This window comes from Centropristis striata, chromosome 9, assembly GCF_030273125.1.
Source record: "Centropristis striata isolate RG_2023a ecotype Rhode Island chromosome 9, C.striata_1.0, whole genome shotgun sequence".
In the NCBI taxonomy this organism is placed as follows: domain Eukaryota; kingdom Metazoa; phylum Chordata; class Actinopteri; order Perciformes; family Serranidae; genus Centropristis; species Centropristis striata.
In genome coordinates this window covers 12,080,525-12,095,476 of record NC_081525.1, presented here as the reverse complement: position 1 = coordinate 12,095,476, position 14,952 = coordinate 12,080,525, and the positions used below count along the sequence as shown (strand labels likewise).

Below are 14,952 nucleotides of genomic sequence, written 5' to 3'. Positions count from 1 at the left end.
CAATAAATGATAACTGAATGTTAATTTACTGGTATTCAATGCACAATTAGCAAAATCTGCATGCCAATTTTACATTAATAATTAGTATAAAAGCAGCATCATCCTGTTAAATTAGCAGTAAAGGACGGTAATCTACAACTTATTTATTTATTTTTTTTAATTACTACAGTTTTAGGATGTAAAATTTACAAGTTGTCATATGTACTGTATTCTTTACGGAAATATTCTGGTAACCACAGCTGCCAGTTTTTTAATTTTGTGTATTTTTTGGTCATTTTGTGTCTTTTTTGGTCTTTTTGTGTCTTTTTTTAGTAATTTTGTGTCTTTTTTTAGTAATTTTGTGTCTTTTTTTGGTAATTTTGTGTCTTTTTTTTAAGTAATTTAGTTTTTTCTGTCATTTTGTGTCTTCTTTTAGCAATTTGATACTGCCTCCAGCGGCCCCCAGGTAATTAGAGTTTGAGACTCCTGGTCTAATACGTAAATGTGAGTCATATTTTGCTGCATCTTCAAATGCCCAAAATTGACGTTTTTGAGAGGAAACAAGTCTCCCATTTTGGATGTCCGCTGAAGTTACCAAATATGGTTCTTTGCCCAATAAAGAGTTAAACCATGGGACTGTTTTTCCACTCTAGCCCTCGGATAGGAATTAACAGTAACTTTTTAGATTTTTTTTCCTGCTGTGCTGTCACACTGTAATTATTACCACCACACAGAGAGATAGTCACTTTTCTCATGAATCAATTCCAGTTTAAAATCCACCTGTTTAAAAGCGAACCCAGTGGGAAACTCTTTGCCCTAACAAGCAGCATCCTCAGGTTTCTGTCATTACCATCCTGCCTGTAATTATTGCAGCAGTTCAGAGAGGCTTTAAAATAACTGCTGCTATTGCAAACAGGGGGCTAGAATTTTCCACTCTGGAGAAAGATAGTTGATGGCTAATTACCTGGTTGTCAAGTACTAGAAGGTTGGTGTTCCAACCTTACTACCAAACTAAAGCGTCAGTAATTGAAGACCCGGGAATGAGACTCAGCAATCAACTATATTTTTCACAATGAGAAAAGGTTGCAGTGGTACAGAAACATTCAAATTCAGAATATTTGTCAGAACTTATCTGGATTCACCACTTTGACCTCAGAAAAGAGTATTTTTCTCCAAAGCGTCACAAATTTCTCATAAATTTACCACTTTATTTCCTTTGCAAATTGCTCCTACTCCCGGATTTAGTTTTTTTTTTCGTTCAATGGCCATAATATGCCACTGTAGATTTCAGAGCATGCTTCCACTCACCAAATGAAGACTGAAATGTGACAAAAAAAATACAGGTGGTTAAATCAAAAGTGAAACGAGAGGATGGTTGCACTTGTGGTTTGGTGACAAAACCCAACTTCAATCCTTTTTTCCCCCTCTGATGTTTCAGTAAATTCAATATTGTTGTTATCATACTTGAAGTAACAGGCTGTAATCATTCCACTCTTACTCAGAGAATATGTTAATCACTTTGGTGTTGAGAATGAGCCTAGTTTGTCTCAACCAGTGTCACTTCATGGCCAAAACTAAGTCAAACTGTCGAGAGGATTTGGTCCAAATTGGCTGTATTTTCTTTCAAGCTCCATATCTCATTATCCCCCAGTTTCTAAGATTGGTTCAGAATCATTGCAAAGTCCATTGGGGCCGGGCTGAAAATGACAAGTCCATCACCTTCCCAGCAGCCAGCACAGTCGGCCAAGCTCTCACATAAAACCCTGTCACAGGGAACAGAACTTAAAATTATCCTGACACGTACACACACACTCAAATCCATGGACGCACCCACACACACACCCACACACAAACCACTGCGCACTAACATAAGAAGAAACACAAGCAAGGAGAAGTGTAGTTTTGAGTGGAGGTGACAGAGACCCTCGAGGGAGACCCAAACACAAGTCGGGCCATGCTGCTATTCCTGCCTTCCATTTCCTCCACTCTGTTTGTGTGTCTTTGTGTGCATGTGTGTGTGTGCACCGCCTCCCGCAGGATCCTCCTTCAACAAGTACAAAACTGGGACAAAGCCCGAGGAAGAGAAGAGGAAAAGACAGGAGCAAGAGAAAAGGACAGAGAGGGAAAGTGAGATGTGGGAGGGTGAATAGGTCAGGATGGATAGAAAGACAGAGACAGGCGTGAGGGAAAAGGCCAACCGGTGCAGAGGGAGATCAGATGGAGAAAAAAAAAAAGGAGACACAGGAAGAAGAAAGAGGTGAGGGAGAAGGGGAGTCGGGAAGGAAAACAGTGAGAAATTCACCTTCTGTGAAGTTGCCCGCATCTTGACGAAATTCACATCAACAATGGAGCTTCTATTCTAAACCCCTCTGGAGTGGAGACACGGCAGAAAAATTCAGAATAATGCAACGTGTTGAAATATTTCCGGAACTATTTGAGATATTAAACAGCTTGTACATGCGCTGGGAAATGGCCTAGTTTGCAGTTAAATGTCCTAGTTTGGCTTATAAAAGCCCAATGCTTAATTCAACATAAAGTAAACATAAAGGGAGTTCCAAGCCACCGCAGAGACACCTAAAAGACAGACGCTTTTTTCTCCTTTGTTTTACATGGTCTGACAGCGTTGAAGGGTGAGCAGCTGATTCTATGAAGCACACAAGCAGTTTGCTATTAGACCCAGAGTACTACTACGCTACGACTACACAACAAATGGTAGGGTGTCTTTATTTCACACAGTGGAGGAGCGGTTTTCACAGCTCCAACTCAACTCAGGACCCAAGTAGAACAAGGTCCAAATTGGAGATAGACCGATATATCGGCCAGCCGATATTTGCGTTTTTTACTTGTATCGGCATCGGCACTCACCTTTTCACTGAGCCAACACCAGGCAAGGTTCAGTGCAACATCTGCCATTCTCTGGTGAGCTGCTGCTGATACCAGAAAAAAGAAAAACACAAATTGCACCTACTCCCAGATACACTGGTATCCCGGATAAATGGAGGGAAAAAAGGCAATATCGGCTTCAAGAATCCGCCCAAAAAAATCGGCAGCACATATCGGGGATTGGTTAAGACTGATATCAAAATAATCGGTATCGGCCTTAAAAAACCTGTATCGGTCGACCACTACTCCAAATTATGCTCCATCTTATCTGGTTGTTTTACTGAGTCTGTCCTCACAGTCACCTCTGGTCGGGTAGTAGATAATAACCAATGCAGAAGACATTTTAATGATGTTTAACGGTTAACAAAATAATATTTTACCACCCAGTTGGCTACAGAATGTTTTATTGTCGGTGCAGGAGGTGAAAAAAATGCCTTTCAAATATTTCCAGCATTCTGTGTAACAAGTTGTATTTAGAATTTTAACTTAACCTTAATGTTAGCCCAAATTAATCCCAATTATATGAACACATTCCACTTAATTAACACAATACTGTCTCGTTAGCCTACTGTGCTCTCTAGTTACCAAGGACAACAGGATCCATGGACAATAAATGACAGATTTTTAGACTTTTGGCTTAAAAGTAATAACAGGACTTGTCAGTTATTTCATTTATACATTTTTTCTCGTGAAGAAATACTCCAACCATAAAACTTTTATTTGGATTAAATATATAGCATGTTCATTCCAATCATGTTACCTAAGTATGATAGAGGTGATGGACAAGACAGACTAGAGGAGTCACCTCTTCTAATTTTCAGGAATAAAGGAAATATGTGTTTCTAATTCACTTTGGTGTCAATTAATTCCTTAATACACCTATCTGTGGATGTAATTGAAACACTCAGCTCCAACTGGTTTTACCAAGGTCACACTAAACTGTCAAAGTTGGCAGATGGCTGTGCTGTTCACACCAGTTGCAGTCTCGATGACTCCTGCAGACGCCATTCTACTGCACGAATGTGTGTGCTGTGTCTAGTGTCAGATTTTGCTGAAGCTCTGAATATAATTTACACATGGCTTGCACAGTGTGGATACTTGCATTAATAATCAAAAATGTCATCACATTTTAATGATACTGACCTTCAGGGTTTTCTACACGTTCGCAGATTCAAAGTTTACTTTTAGAAAACCTCCATTTTTTCAGGTTCTGCCTTGGCACTGCCAGTCCTAATGGATATCATGTGTTTATAGACTTTATAGAGTTTTTATAGACTAACATTGTTCTTGTGTGGTGTTCAAGAACCATTGTTTGATTGGTAAGAAATGTAAATTTCTATAACGACTTTCCAGGAGTTCTGCTGTGGAATTTCTTATGAAGTATGAAATGTCCTGGCCAGAAAGAACATTTTTCTTGTTCTTGCCACCTCGAGAACAAGAACAAATGTATCTGTTCTTGTGGAGTATGGAAAGGTTTTTAGAAGTGAATCACGAGGTGCAAAATCCAATATTTTCTACAGTTTTCTACACATACGCAGATTCAATGGTAGTCTGCTTACTTTAAGTAAAAGCTCCATTTTTTGTGTTTCCAGACAGCAGTCCATTTGAGTGGAATTCACTTTCGTCACTAGCTGTTAAAATGTTATACTATGGAGTGCACAGACAGACAGTGAAATTAGACAGTATATGCAATTTTTTTTTCAGCATCACGCGATCATTGTTATGAATAAGGGCTGGGCGATAAATCGATATAAAAAATATATCGATATATTTTTAAATGTGATATGGAATTAGACCATATCGCATATATCGATATATTTGGGCTGTGATCCTTGCTGCCCTTACTAGGGTTTGTCATATTTAGTTCTTTTGCAATGTTCATTATTCTTTTCTCATATAGATATATTTATTTCAAAAAAAAGATTGGCCGATTTTATTTCATCGGCAAATTATATTTAACATATTTTTGTATTTAAATGTGCACTTTATGGAGATTTGATTTTAAAGAAAGGTACTCCTGCTGTAATACAGTATTAATGTTGACTTAAATAAACAGTTTGAATAAAACTACTTGTGACATGTCATATTTGACTTTGACTGAACATTTGCTCTCACTTTGCGATAAAAATATCGGGATATACATCGTAAATCAATATTCAGCCTAAATATATCAGGATATGACTTTTTGTCCATATCGCCCTGCCCTAATTAATCTTTTTATCAAGTAATTTATCTGAGGTGCCAGAAGGCAGTTCCGGAGTGTTCCGGCCCCTTTAACCCCTGATGGTGGCAATAGCAGTTCTCTCTAGTGGCTTTGCATGTGTGTGTGTGTGCGTGCACTTGTGTTTAGGTTGGGGATGGAGGCAGCAAAAAAAAAAAAATGCACCGGGGCCTATCACCATGATGTCACGCTACTGCTCTGTACGGACAAGAAAAAAATCTAAACATAAAGCATGATTCAACAAAGAGCATTCTCACATCTGTATCAGCTTGTGTTTTTCTGTTACCCATAATGCCTTGTGACAACCTGTAGGGTTGAGGCAGGAACATGCCTGCAGTCAGGTGTTGCTTTAGGTGGAGACAGTGATGTTAAAAGTACAGAACAAGCAAGAAAGAATGGTCCAAAAATACACGATGAATACCTATTTAGAACTACTGGTCTCCCACTGCTGTTTTTTGTACTATACCATAGAACTCATCAGTGTATATTTAACAGTAAATCCTCATCGATACTAGATAAAAAAGCTATAATCAATCATATCAGTTATTAAGATCGAAGGTTCACTATCATTTGTAAATAATGCATTTGTAAAAAAAAAAAGCATCACTACTAGCAAGCGACAGAATAAGCTGAAGCTTTTTTATTATTATTCCTAGGAGAAAACAAACCACACCGTTTTGTAGTTCCAATATCATAATTCTATAAAACATGGAAATCCATAAGAGCCATGACAGATGTGTAGCAATGATATTCATTAACCCAATTCAACAGAATTGTCAACGCTCCCTACTAAATAATAGATTTTTCAGCCTCTGTAGCAGATAGAAATGAAATTCAAAAAGTATTTTAGAGCTTATAGCTGTTATATCTGAGCTCCCTCCGCTATAGTCGTCTTCTGCCATGATTTCAGTTCTGGAAAAGTCCCATGTTGCATTGCGACACTTCCACATGTATTCTGATGCATTTCATTGGCCAAGAGACCGAAAATAGGTGGAGAAAAAATACAAAAACTAGAAATACCACAAAACGACGTATCCACTTTCCCGGCTTCAATGGTAAAATAACAGCGCCCCCGGTTTTAATGGTAGAAATGCGGTAATGTTTTCTTGGCTTAAATGTGTTAATATGCATGATCAATATAAATGTCTTTTTTCTCCTTTATATCTTTGTCAGGGTCACACAGGGGACTGTTTTTTTTTTCACTTTTTGTTCAGTTCCTGCATTTAGTTGAATTTTAAAAATGAATTGTGAATGCATGCTGCAGGGAGAGAAAGGACCGACCGCAGCGCTGCTACCTCTGATCTCATTACAGAGACCGGTATCCCAGCATGTGATAACTTAATGACCGTACTCCATCCCAGACACATCAAACACTGCTTTTAACCACAGAAGACTTCTTTGAACCAGCGTGGCACAGGACAGTACAATAGTCCTTATGAGGACACAGAGATGAGTCCCTCAGCAATTACACTCTGTCTCACTCACTTTCACCGCTGCTCCATTGTTTGGCTCTCTGTGTCCTGATCTCACTTTCTTTTGTCCTTCTGACTCCAATATTACTCCAGGTGTGCCTTTTTTTGCTGCTCTTCATCACTGCCCTTATCTGGCTCTCTTCCCTTTTGACCTTGTTTCTTTTTGTCAATGTTCAGTTGTGTCGTGTTCACTAAAAATAGCTCTTCTGCTCAAATTCCCAATTAATTGAAACAAAATGTTTATACTATGATGTAGAGGTGTGAATCCCCAGAGGCCCCACGATACCATTTTACCCTTGAGATACTTGAGACACGATATAATATATTGTGATTTAACTGTTTAACTGCATTTTGTGTCCACAAAATTAAATTCAAATAAGAATTGTTTTGTCGAATAACAGAAAAGTCTCAGTCTATTCATCTCACTTCAGTCTTTTTATTTCTCCACAATGAGAGTCAAACCCACAGAGATCCATCAAGAAAAAAGCAAAATATCCTTCAAAAAGAAATTAAAGATGTACTTAGTCAGTGATTAATGTCAGGTGTTGGGTTTATTTTATTTTTGGGGGGGGTTTATTTATTTATTTTTTCGTTTATTTTGATTGAAAGGACGCTCATTTTTTTAGAAGTGATGTTTGCCTGGAATAATGATGTCCAGGATTACAATCAATGATACTGGTTAAATCTTTTATTTTTTTGTATTTTATTTGTTTTCTGACCAAATGCACTATGTGCTGCACTTTTGTAATGTACTTTTGTGTTGCAATTTTCTAAAGTATTTTGGAATGTATATTTACTGTTAAAGTTGTTGTAGGACTGTTGAGTATTACTTGTTGTAATGTGGACCCCAGGAAGACTAGCGAGCTGCCATGGCATAAGCTAATGGGGATCCTTTAATAAAACATAAAACATAACAATAAAACACAGACTGACCAACAAAGTATTCAGTCAAACTGAACTGAACTGATATCAAACATGTATGGATGACAACAACTGCAGCATTTTATCTGAATTTGAGTGAAACATCAGAAAAAAGCCAAACTTTGCCGCATTATTTTGACAAATTCCTGACACGATATCCTGACACACAACGGCAAAAATTCCAACCGTCAGAACCCTAAATATTGATACTTGGCGGCCATGAATCGATATATTATTGCGGCAAAAAATATTGCGATGCTATACTGTATCGATTTTTCCCCCCAGCTCTACTACACTGTAAAATGTTTCTAGAAATTACAGTAAAACACTGTCAAATTGCATCAGACATTCAATTATTTTTTTATATCACCATAGTAGACACTTCATGACTGTAGCTCAAGGAATAGTACAAAACTTAAAGTGTAAAAATATATATTTTTTTAAAAACATTTATGTAAAATTAATGGAGGAATACACTCAATTAACCTAAAAATAAGCAGCTGCCAGTATTTTACTGAAAAATGAAACAGATTTTTTTTTAACAGTGTATTAATGCAAATGCCAGTTCTCTGTAGCTCTGTCTAAATGATTGATCGCTCAGCTATTTCAATAATTGATCAATAGATCTTCAGGGCCCACACAAAGCTTCAATATTTTCACTCATGAGGATTTTGGACCTCCAGTTAAAGGACGTGAGTTTTCTTTTGGACAAAGCTTTTTTGCTGCCATGTCCCATCAGTTTAAACTCCTTTGAAACTACTTTTAAAAGAACAGTTGATCTGAATGATCATGACTGATGGGAGCCCCTACCACACTTACTGATAATGTATTTCTTCTAATCCAACCCTGTTACCAAATGCATCACTGTGGCTGCACACAGACTAGCCATGAAATTACCCAGTCACTCACTGTGATCTGTCCACTCGCACCATGCACCACTGACCACACTTTGTGCTACTGTGTTACTGATGATGGCTGGACTGAAAGTATCCACAGAAACGGGCTCTGCCACTGTCAAGAATTCTGTAGAACTGACTGTAGATTGTGCTTTGACTTTGTTTATCAGAAGTGATATAACTGGACAGATATGCCTCTAATATAGTGTTGTTACTGCTAGTCCACACTCACAGAACGGTCATGTCGACCAAAATACACACCCAATGTCTACCTTAACCCTCTGGAGTCCATCTATTTATTGAAAATATTATAATATAATTTATTATTTAAAGTAATAGCTTTATTTACATATGATATGTAGACAAGCTGAGAAAGCCAGTTAAAAGTGCAATCATCAGGAGCTTTGACAGTGTGCCATTTATGTTTCTAGACCACTTTTAGAATGTGAATTTTCTTTCTACAATGAAAACTATTATTGTTTTTAATTTACATGCAAATAGACTGTTTTGTAGTTTTATTATTTTTTTTTTCTGCTGTTTTTGTGTGTATAAATGGTTAAAAAAGTGGTACATTTTTGTTTGTATTTTTGATTCCTGGCAGCGTTATACTTTAAGTGTAATAAAATGAAAAATCTGACTGATAGCCAAGTTTGTGTGGAGAAAAAGGAGCAATGCATGTGGTGTAAGGACAGACTGAAAGATGCTAAACAGAGACAGAAATAAATACATAGGAAGTTGACAAATTTGAACCAAAATATCCTGGACTTCAGAGGTTTAACAAGACACTAACTGACACTGGACTAGATTTGTCATAAGAATCTAAGTTTAGTCACTGAGTCACATGGTTGGGACACTTCCTATCCTGCACAGACAATTCTTGCCAGACAACAACATCAGTATAATATTATTATGCTATTTTTTGCAGTCCAATTCTAACATTTTTAAAACCTTGTAATACTTGATTTTGCATAACAACTTTATGATGCAACATAGGAAGATTGTAAATATAATGTAAATATTGTTGGTACATTTAACCTTTTGGAGTCTATTTTTCATTCTGCCTGTTTTTTTTAAGTCCTCAATCATGCTCAATGAAGACTTTTAAATGTTGCAAATGTGAACACAGGTTGCAAATGTAACACATAAGAGGTAAAATGAGGATAACATCTAGTTCCAGTAGTTAGGATCTAGTTCTATATTTTCAGACTAAATATATTTGACTTGATATATATATATTTGATTTGATATATTTGATTTCTTATCTCCAGCTTTACTTCCTATCACCATCTATCTATAAGAACCGTGTGTGTGTGTGTGTGTGTGTGTGTGTGTGTGTAGGGCATATCTCGCTGACCGTTAGTCAGACTGACCTAAGATTTTGTATGTGGCTTGCGCATGGTACGAAGGTGTGCATCCTCGATTCTTCAGACCTTTTTTGCAAACCTTGTAGTGTGGCATGTAATGTACGAATACAAACTTCCTACGGGCGCTGCACTAGTCAAACAAAAACTAACATGGAGTTTTAGGTCAGTACTTGTACTGCTAACGGCATGGCTCCATGCTGCTTCGTTTTTATGTCATGGCGTCATGAAGAAGTCATATGATTTGATCACGCTAGTGTGATTGGCGACTCCAGAGAGTTAATAAAAAGGCAAAGGTTAATTGCAGGTCTGTAACAGGACACAGTGCATTCAGTACCTCTTCATTTCTCACTCACTTCATACTCTATATATATACACACACTGCACATGACTTAGTACTGACGGTCAGAATTAGAAGTGAATCATAAGGTGCAAAATCCAATATTGGTCAAATTCTCTGGTATGACACAGTGGCTGGGGTTACAGTTCAATCAGGACAGAGTGAAAGTATGAAAAATGACATTTCCTATACTATCTTGTGACTTTGATTAGATTTTATGAAATCTGTTTCCATGATTGGTGATCATGGAAAGCTTCTTTGACTTGTTTCCAGTAGAACAGTGCAGTAGCTTGTATGTTCCTGCTGTAGTATCTTTATATCATGTTTTTAGGTAACAGCTTGGGAGAAAGCAAAGAGCTATGAGACATCACTCATAACAAAATTATGAGTGATGTCTGAATGAATATCTGCATGCCAAAGGTACCATATGACCGGCTGCTGACATGGAATATAGCATTTAAAAAGTTATCTCCACATAAAATGCCCAATGGCTACATGGCATCACTTTGAAAAACTTTATGGAGAACAAAGTGGGAAAAACAGGATCACCCATTTGTTTTGACCGAGTATTCCTTGGTCTAAGCTCAGCTGAAAATCACAAAAACACTGAATTAGCCAGCACATAATCGAGTCTTTTGTTACCGAGGATGTTTACCGACAACGTTATCTTCACTTCGCTGTTTCTCCTTTCCACTTCTCGGCGTATGCAGCGTGAATCCCTTGCATCGCCTTAGGATATGAAAGATTGTGTGAAGTTTCAGCAGCAGCGCTCATAACTCTGCAGTGGCGTTGCGCATTTATAGGGGAAACACTGCACAGAAAAGTATTCACACAGAGTACAAAAACACTGAGAGTGGCCTACATGCATTAATGTTGAGATAATTTATGTACACTTTAATTACCTATGCACTACTGTATAGAAGACCAGGCCAACTGTATGCCTAATGAAGTGAATACTGTGAGAGTACTGTATATAAAGTTGACAAGTTCCCTGACATTGTACAGGAATACATTATTTTTCGCTCAGTGCACAGGCAGTGGAGAGTAAAGCCAGAGAAACAAACCAAAGCAAAGCAGCTTCAAGTGTAACAAGGCCACAGATCCGCTGTCTTGATAGAGACATTGTTTTCTAAACCTAAGCTCTCTTTTCCATTGAAATACATATAAATAAAAAAATCCACAACAGATTGTCTGGGTCTTGGTTTCATAATGATGATTCTCCATGCTGTGTGACTAATATGTAAGCTTTTATAATCTCCAGTTTAAATGCACATCCTGTCTGTGTATCTGTGTGTGTGACATGTTAGGAGAGGAGAGGAGAGGAGAGGAGAGGAAACAAGAAGAGAGGAAACAAGAGGGGAGGAGAGGAGAGGAAACAAGAAGAGAGGAAACAAGAGGGGAGGAGAGGAGAGGAGAGGAAACAAGAGGAAAGGAGAGGAGACAAGAGGGGAGGAGAGGAAACAAGAGGAAAGGAGAGGAAACGAGGAGAGGAAACAAGAGGGGAGGAGAGGAAACAAGAGGGGAGGAGAGGAAACAAGAGGAAAGGAGAGGAAACAAGAGGAGAGGAGAGGAAATGAGGAGAGGAAACAAGGAGAGGAAACAAGAGGGGAGGAGAGGAGAGGAAACACGGAGAGGAAACAAGAAAAGAGGAAACAGGAGGAGAGGAGAGAAAACAAGAGGAAACAAGAGGAAAGGAGAGGAAATGAGGAGAGGAAACAAGAGGGGAGGAGAGGAAACAAGGAGAGGAAATAAGGAGAGGAGAGGAGAGGAGAGGAGAGGAGAGGAGAGGAGGTTAGAGTGTGCATGTATCTGTGTAGTAAGAAGAGGAAGAATGTACACTAAGTGATAATGCACGCTGTTGCCAAGAAAATGACATTAACACCCAGACCTTATCAAGGACACTGTCAGCAACTGTCTCTCTCTCTCTCTCACACACACACACACACACACACACACAGTCACTCTCTCACATAAACATACACACACAAAAATGTGCACACATCCAGAGAGGGAGAGACAGACAGAGGGGAGGAGGAGGGCATTATCTTGATGAAACAGTGCTTGATACAGTAGCCCGAGCCAACCTGAACACAGCTCTGCTTTCTTTTAATGGAGATTACACAGTCAAGGTCCAGCCTGAGCTCATCTTGTTTAACACTGCATATAACTACATCATTGAGAGTGAGTGTGTGTGTGTGTGTGTGTGTGTGTGTGTGTGTTTGTGACAGTGTGTCTGATCTAATATGCTGCTATCTCCTCACACATCAACCATCATTACTACACAACTTCTGACCCCTGATCTGGCAGCCAATCAGATATCCCAATCTTGCTGACCAATGAGAGCACATCAGTGGACCAGGGAGTGTGGTGCAACATTAGCTTGCCATTACTACTCCATCACAAGGTCTACAAATTACATGGCTGAGTCAGGGTTGACGTAGCCAATGTGTGTTTGCTAATATCTGCAGGATATGTAATGTTCGGGGAAATCTGAAAGGGTGTTTTTCCCCTGCTCTGCTCACTTATACTTTCTGATCTGCTTTAGGTATGTTCACTTACAGAAGAATGATTCTGACAGGTTGGTTTTTCCTACTTTGGTTTTCAAAATCAGCCTTAAATTTACTTCCAGGTAGCGTTTAAAGAGCCGTGCCTTTTTAAATTTAACATTCTGAAAACCTGCAGATGCCCTGAGTCAAGACCTGAATAATTCGTAGACCTTGATCTCACGATTGCTCTCTTCTGCACCACATACTTATTTCTTTTTCTTTCATACTTCTTCTTTTCCTCCTAGTTTCTTCTTTCTTTTGCATTGTATAGGTTGCGTTCAGATCATACATACCTCCTTGTCTACATATTTTCTTGCCCGGTTTCCTGGCACATTCCTTGGATATTCTTTTGACTGTAAAATGAATAAAAGACTAAAGAATAACATGGAGCCGCTGGACGCGCAACGCACACAGGAGCTGGCATGCGCACACACGCGCACACGCACGCACACCCACACATACACACAAAGCGTACAGACTGTAAAAGAAAAGTAGAGGGAAAGGGAGAAATAAAGACTATAATGAAGGGAAAGAATGACACACACCAGCTCAATCAGTGCAGTATTCAGTCAGCCAGTCACTCAGCCAAATCAATCGGTGATGATCATGACAACGACTGTCTTGTGTAATGAACTGTAGCCATTGTGGCAAAGCACAATAGGCTATGATGAGCTACAGACATGAGGATGAGAAAGGGAGTCCACAGGGGAGGGCAAATAAGGTGATGAAGAGAAAGACGAGTGGAAAACGAGAGGAGAAAGAGCAAGAGGAGCAGCAGGAAGGTGGAGGAGGAGGAGGAAAGGCTGGAAAGAGAAGGAAGATGATGGAGGCAGCTACGGAGTGAAATGAAAAGAGGATTTATCGGACTCAATGGATGCCAAAAACACACACACACACAGAGTTCCCTCTTTCAGAAAAACACTCTCTCACACTCATGTACTATAGCAGTGTCATGCACATTAAACATGCCCAAGGTCATGCTTTCCCTCTACTGACAGACAGACAGGGACAGAGACAGAAACGACACACCCTTCTCTCTACCAGAATGTTGTGGGTTTACTTCCCCGCACCCCCTCCCCCCCGTCGTCCTCCCACAATCATCCTGCCCTCGGCCCGCAGGCTAACTCACCATCCTCAGTGGGGACGTAGATGTTAATATAGAGGCAGTCCTCGCTCTGGTCCTGGACGTACGTGGACACCACGTCAATGCTGTTGGTGAACCACACTGGCAGCATCACGTCCGGCAAGCGTCCCTCCACGATGCTCTGAGGGCACACCGGGGCGAAGTGGGTCGCATTGCGGATCTCCGGCCACGACACCGGCGGCTCAGGCGGCTGGAATCGGCGCTCGCCGGTGGGCGGGGCGGCGTACGGGACGCCGAGAAACTGCACGACTGGACCCAGGATCTCGTTGTTGAGCTCCTTCTTGACACCTCGCAGCTTGCCGTACGTGGTGGTGACCACCGGGTCGTTCTCGTCCAGTTTCTGAGCCGATACGGCGGCTGGAGATGCCTGCAGCAGCAGCAGTCCCAGCCATATTAGAGAGGACACCCACCAGGAGCCTTCAAGCCTTACGTATCCCATCATCCTGCTCCCACTCTTGGCAGTCTGAAGTAGCCGACACCCGGTCCTTGAATGGTGCCTACAGTGGGACATAGCTGCTACTCCTCGTCTTCAACTTGTTTGCTGCGTCCTCTGTACTTTCCGAGTAAAAATGTCTTATTTTCTATCCTTTACTTACGCCATGCAGATGCAAACACAAACACACAATCACACTAAAATCACATTCACACACAGGCATAAGTAAGTCGGTAACTCCGGAGCAGAACAGGTTGTGGTTGCTAATGATCCTTATTCAAATCCAGGCAGTGCAAACCATCCGGGGGAAATGTAGCAGCCATCAGTTTCCTGCAACTTGGTGAAGGGAAATCTGAGAAATATTCCTTACAATATGGAAAATATTCCTCATAAAGGTCCTGCCAACAAGCGCTGCAATGAGGAAGAAAACAACAGAAATAGCATTGTTAAGCTCCAATTCTCAGAAGGTAGACAAGCCAGTGAGTGATGAGGGGTTCCATCATTTTGAGGTGACTGCCATGTACAGCAGCAGAAGCAGGAGTGGTGGTGCTGTGGTTGTACTCGCAGTAGTTCGGTCCAGTCCAGAATGTGTCCCCTGCAACACAGAAAAAAAGCAATAATCAGCATTCAGAGGTAATGACATTCTCAATTCAATATCCTTTTTCCAAGTTTTTTTCTTGCAGGACATTAAAATAGCAACATTTAGCTGGAAGGGCATTTGATTTGTGTTATACCCATATGCACTAACGTCAATCA

General features: G+C 39.9%; 1 protein-coding gene across 1 annotated transcript in view; it reads right to left on the bottom strand.

The window, feature by feature from the left end:
* Positions 1-14,952, bottom strand: part of nlgn1 (neuroligin 1) — a 453,450-nt gene that overhangs the window by 397,471 nt on the left and 41,027 nt on the right. The window contains exon 2 of the mRNA XM_059340847.1: positions 13,749-14,791. Within this exon, the coding sequence (XP_059196830.1) occupies positions 13,749-14,274 (526 nt within the window). The 5' untranslated portion in view covers positions 14,275-14,791. The remainder of the gene's footprint in view (positions 1-13,748; positions 14,792-14,952) is intronic.